This window comes from Primulina eburnea, unplaced genomic scaffold (genome assembly GCF_022965805.1).
Source record: "Primulina eburnea isolate SZY01 unplaced genomic scaffold, ASM2296580v1 ctg652, whole genome shotgun sequence".
Taxonomy (NCBI): domain Eukaryota; kingdom Viridiplantae; phylum Streptophyta; class Magnoliopsida; order Lamiales; family Gesneriaceae; genus Primulina; species Primulina eburnea.
This window is the reverse complement of record NW_027331430.1, coordinates 209484-213878: the sequence shown is the minus strand read 5'-3', so window position 1 is coordinate 213878 and position 4395 is coordinate 209484. Positions and strand designations below refer to the sequence as shown.

The window sequence follows — 4395 nt, the reverse complement described above, 5'->3', positions numbered from 1 at the left end:
AATTGATAATTTTTTTTTTTTGTTAGAATTCGAATATTAAAGATCCAGATAAAGATATGATATTAAGACATTTTTTGTTAGAATCCGAATATTAAAGATCCAGATAAAGATATGATATGTCGATAAGTATATATATATATATATATATATATATATATATATATATATATATATATATATATATATATATATATAAAAGAATTGATAGTTTTTTTTGTTAGAATCCGAATATTAAAGATCCTCACATGGCGATTTCAGATAATAGCGGAAAAAAGCTCACCCGGCGATCTCAAATAACTAGTATAATAACATTATAACCATCTAAATTGATCGATTATATGATAAAAGTTGTGAAATAAAAGTTATAAATATCAATAAAATCAATATATAATTTAATTTAAAATCCTCAAAAATATTTAAAATAATGAGAAAATCACAATTTTGTTACTTGCCTCATCGCAATTTTGTTTATTCATGTTGTCCGAATTGATTTTAGTCTTGTATATTTTAATTTTAAAAATTTTAATCTTTTTTTTTTTTTTTTTATACATTGAATCATCTATGACGAAGTTAGTGGAACAACAAAACAAAGATGATATTAATTAAAATTTCACAATCGAGAGAATTATTTCTTTAAATAAAACTAAAATTCCTCGTAAAATAAATGAAATAAGTTGGAGCATGCAATGCAAGTAGTCTTCCTCTACAATTTTTACCGTTGACTGGAGCAACTCAAAAAGTCGTCGCCCCTTCTTGTTCCCTTCTTCACCTCTTCTGCGAGGTGAAAACCAGAGAGAATCACGCAATCGTAAGCACGCAGTAGGCGATAATGGAGGTGAGTCATAATCCTTCGCCTCAGCTAACGGGCGTGGTGATAATCACGTTGCCTCCGCCGGACAACCCCTCTTTGGGCAAAACTATTACTGCTTACTCACTATCTAACGAAGATCAAACACCAACTCCTCCTGTTAATAGTCCACCGCTAGCCTCCTCCCAAAATCGTGCCTTTTCTGCCCAAAAATTCTTTTACAAAAGCTCAAAAAGTGTTCTCCCGATTCTGGGGATATCTCTGGGTTTCTCTTTCTGGAGAGACCCTTTTCGAATTACGGTTTGAAAATGGTGATGATGATCGTCGTGAAAATAATGGGTCGCAAAGCACGTTTCTTTTCCCATTGTATCGGAAAAATTTGTTGGGGGAAGTTGAACTTAAGCTTGGAAGATTTGTGGACTCGGAATCTCGCCCGGTTTTAACGACCTTTGAAGATGGGAAATTGGTATCGGTTGCGTCGAAAGTTGATGCTTCCAGTGTGGTGCCTGTTAAGGGTAACATTTATCCTGACGGGTATGTTTAATTTGGCTCGTTGTTTTTCTGAAATTTTTTCTGATATTAGTAATGATGGATTTAAGGAATGGATATTCTTTTGTTAACGACGTTAATTTGAAGATGGCAGTAGATTTTCAGATATGGCTTTACCTAAGATTTCAATCTAATATAATAAATATAATATTTAGTATGAGCCAAACTTTGAAAAAAAACTGTAAACCAAATAATTTTTTAAAACTGATCCAAACATTCTTTAAGATATAAACAAATCACATCACGTAGATATCCTTAATTTAGAATGCTTTTTATATCTCTATATATATACATATTCCTCTATTGATTTTTCTAGATCAAAAACTCAGTACGATGATTCAGCCGGTCACGGTGGGGCTTCGTTTCACGCCCACAGACAGTGAACTCATGCTCCATCTAAACAAGATGATCAATAAACAGCCACTTTCATGCGACTATATCCGCAGCGTAGATGTTTACAAGTATAATCCGTGGGAGTTGGTCGGTACGTTCTTTCTTCTTTCTTCAATCTGTATTTGATTAGATTATAAAATAGATTTGTGATATTTGTGTGTGCATGATCGTGATCAGGGGGTGGATTGTAGAAATCTTGTTCGAATTAAGGAGGGCGGTTTACTTTGTTATATATGCTTGAGTGTGTGTTTTGATGTTTTCTGGACTAACTATATATGTTTTCAAAAAATATTTTTTATCTGTTGCAGATACTAATACAAGTTGTGGGAATGATGGATTGTACTTTTTTACCCCGAGAGAGCGGAAGTATTTGAATGGCAGTAGACCGAACCGAGCCGCCGGTGACGGATTTTGGAAGGCGACGGCGGCTGGTAAAAAAATATGTGAAAATAATATATGTATTGGATTGAAGAATACCTTGGTTTTTTACCAAGGGAAGGCCTCGGAGGGGAAGAAAACAAACTGGATAATGCACGAGTATACTGTTATCCAGCCTCCGAGACTTCCGACAGGATCTATGCGGGTACGTAAGAACTCTCTCAACACATTTGTATGCATGAATTGGATTTGTAATTGATATAATTCTACCGTCTTGATCTCGTAAAAATAAAATATATTGAGATTGTTGAGAGATTTGAAGTATTTGCTTTTGTGCCCTCTAAACGGTACATGAATCTTGAGAAAAATCTAAATTAAATTTGACTTTGCCTTTGGTATTTATTGTGTTATTCGTATATTTATAATTTGTTCGCCACTTTTGCAGCTAGATGATTGCGTTCTGTGCCGGATTCGTGAGAGAAAACCGGCCGCCGCCGCTTCTGATTCTGGTAAAACCATCCACGAGACTTCTGAAAATGACAACCTGACATCCCACAAGCGTTCGAGAACTGAATCTGATCAGCAGCACGACGTTCCAGCGCAACACCAGCAGTTTCAGCTGCGACAGCCGGCGGGTCTTCCGTTGATGCACCAGCAGTACTTTCAGCTGCGACAGCCGGCGGATCTTCCGTTAATGCACCAGCAGTTTTTTCAGCTGCGACAGCCGGCGGATCTTCCGTTAATGCACCAGCAGTTTTTTCAGCTGCGACAGCCGGCGGATCTTCCGTTAATGCACCAGCAGAATCAACCTGCTCTTCAATACACGAGTCAGCAGCACGGTAGTAGTGTTCCACAGCAACAACAAAATCAGCCTGGTGGAGAGCTCGATTATTCTGCCCGGAGAAGATTAGAAGAAATAGAACACTTTCTTATGAGTCAGCAGCACGGTAGTACTGTTCCACAGCTCGATTATTCTGCCCGGAGAAGATTAGAAGAAATAGAACATTCTCTTATGGACGCTCTGGAAAACGACGACGAAGGTGTACTGATGGACAACGAGTTTGGACAACTCTATCTTCGTGATCAAATCTTAGATTTAGCATTGCTGTAATAGTGCCCAAAATATGATGTTACTTGGTTATACATGTGATATCTGCATAAATTTTAATGAAACGATTGAATTTTACGAAAAGTGTTTCTTTGTGTTTTATCAATTGCTAGCTCGTTAACACCATTCATTTATAATTGATAATTGGTCCCAAGTCTTACAGATCCACCCCTGTTTGACATATCTTAAACTTTGTTCATTACAAAAGTATCGAAGAATAGCAGACAGAATCTTCAAAACTAAAGTTAAAACAGTTCAAATGTTCCTACTCTTTGCTCACTCGGCTATTTGCAGTTGCGATTGCGATGATACACGGTTCTCTACAGAAACTGGGAATGAATTCTGCTCGATGCTTCAGTTAATCATGACTAGTTTATACACACTGTTTAGCCAAAAACGAGTTTCTTGTGGTGATATGAACCCCTCCATTGTTTGCTCGACTAAAGGGCCAAGTTCTGGGAAAAGCTTGACAGATTCTGCAGGTTCACCAAGGCGATTACTTCGTTTCTTTGCAGTTGCAGCTGGGAAAGCGAGATTTACAAATGTTATGTACATATTGATTGTTCGGATAATTTACAAGTTTTAAATTTAACATAGTAAAACACTTATCCCTTAAATATATATATAATTGTTGATAAAGTTTTTTATATTGTCTGTAATTTTCACCAACTAATTAATTGTCTGACCTGTTTTATTTATACAAGGGTTTTGACAAATACAATAAATGTCACTCAAATTAATTACATAATGAACCAATAATTACAAAACTGATAATAAAAATAATAACATTAATAATAATAAATATAAAATTTTTTGAGTAAAAAAATGTATAAATCTTGTCCCCAAAAAAAAAAAAAAACAAATGTATCAAACTATATAAATTCACTAACACAAAATACATAACACTTTTATATTAAATTAATCATTAATTTAATAATTTAAGAAGCAAAAATCCTCAGATAACTACATGAAAATCAATGTTCATTATTGCCACATAAACGGATATCTACTATATAAATATTTCAACCGTTTGCAAATAATTTACACGAACTTCTAATTCATTATCATCTAAATATTTGTTTTCAAAATCAAATGTGTACAATAATGGAAAAAGAAGGTTATATATCAATAACTTTGTCGAAAGAAAATCAAAAGGATG

At 34.7% G+C, this 4395-nt stretch overlaps 1 protein-coding gene across 2 annotated transcripts; it reads left to right on the top strand.

Annotated features, from left to right (window-relative positions):
• Positions 1–693: 693 nt before the first annotated feature.
• On the top strand, positions 694–3307 carry LOC140821637 (uncharacterized). 2 transcript variants are annotated; one of them, XM_073182174.1, is made up of 4 exons: positions 694–1342; positions 1687–1841; positions 2059–2333; positions 2574–3307. In XM_073182174.1, exons 2-4 carry the CDS (start codon positions 1691–1693, stop codon positions 3237–3239), a joined length of 1092 nt encoding a protein of 363 aa, XP_073038275.1. In that variant the 5' UTR covers positions 694–1342; positions 1687–1690; the 3' UTR covers positions 3240–3307. The 2 variants fall into 2 exon arrangements, with proteins under 2 accessions (XP_073038275.1, XP_073038274.1); XM_073182173.1 differs by having other exon boundaries at positions 1674–1841.
• Positions 3308–4395: the final 1088 nt, after the last annotated feature.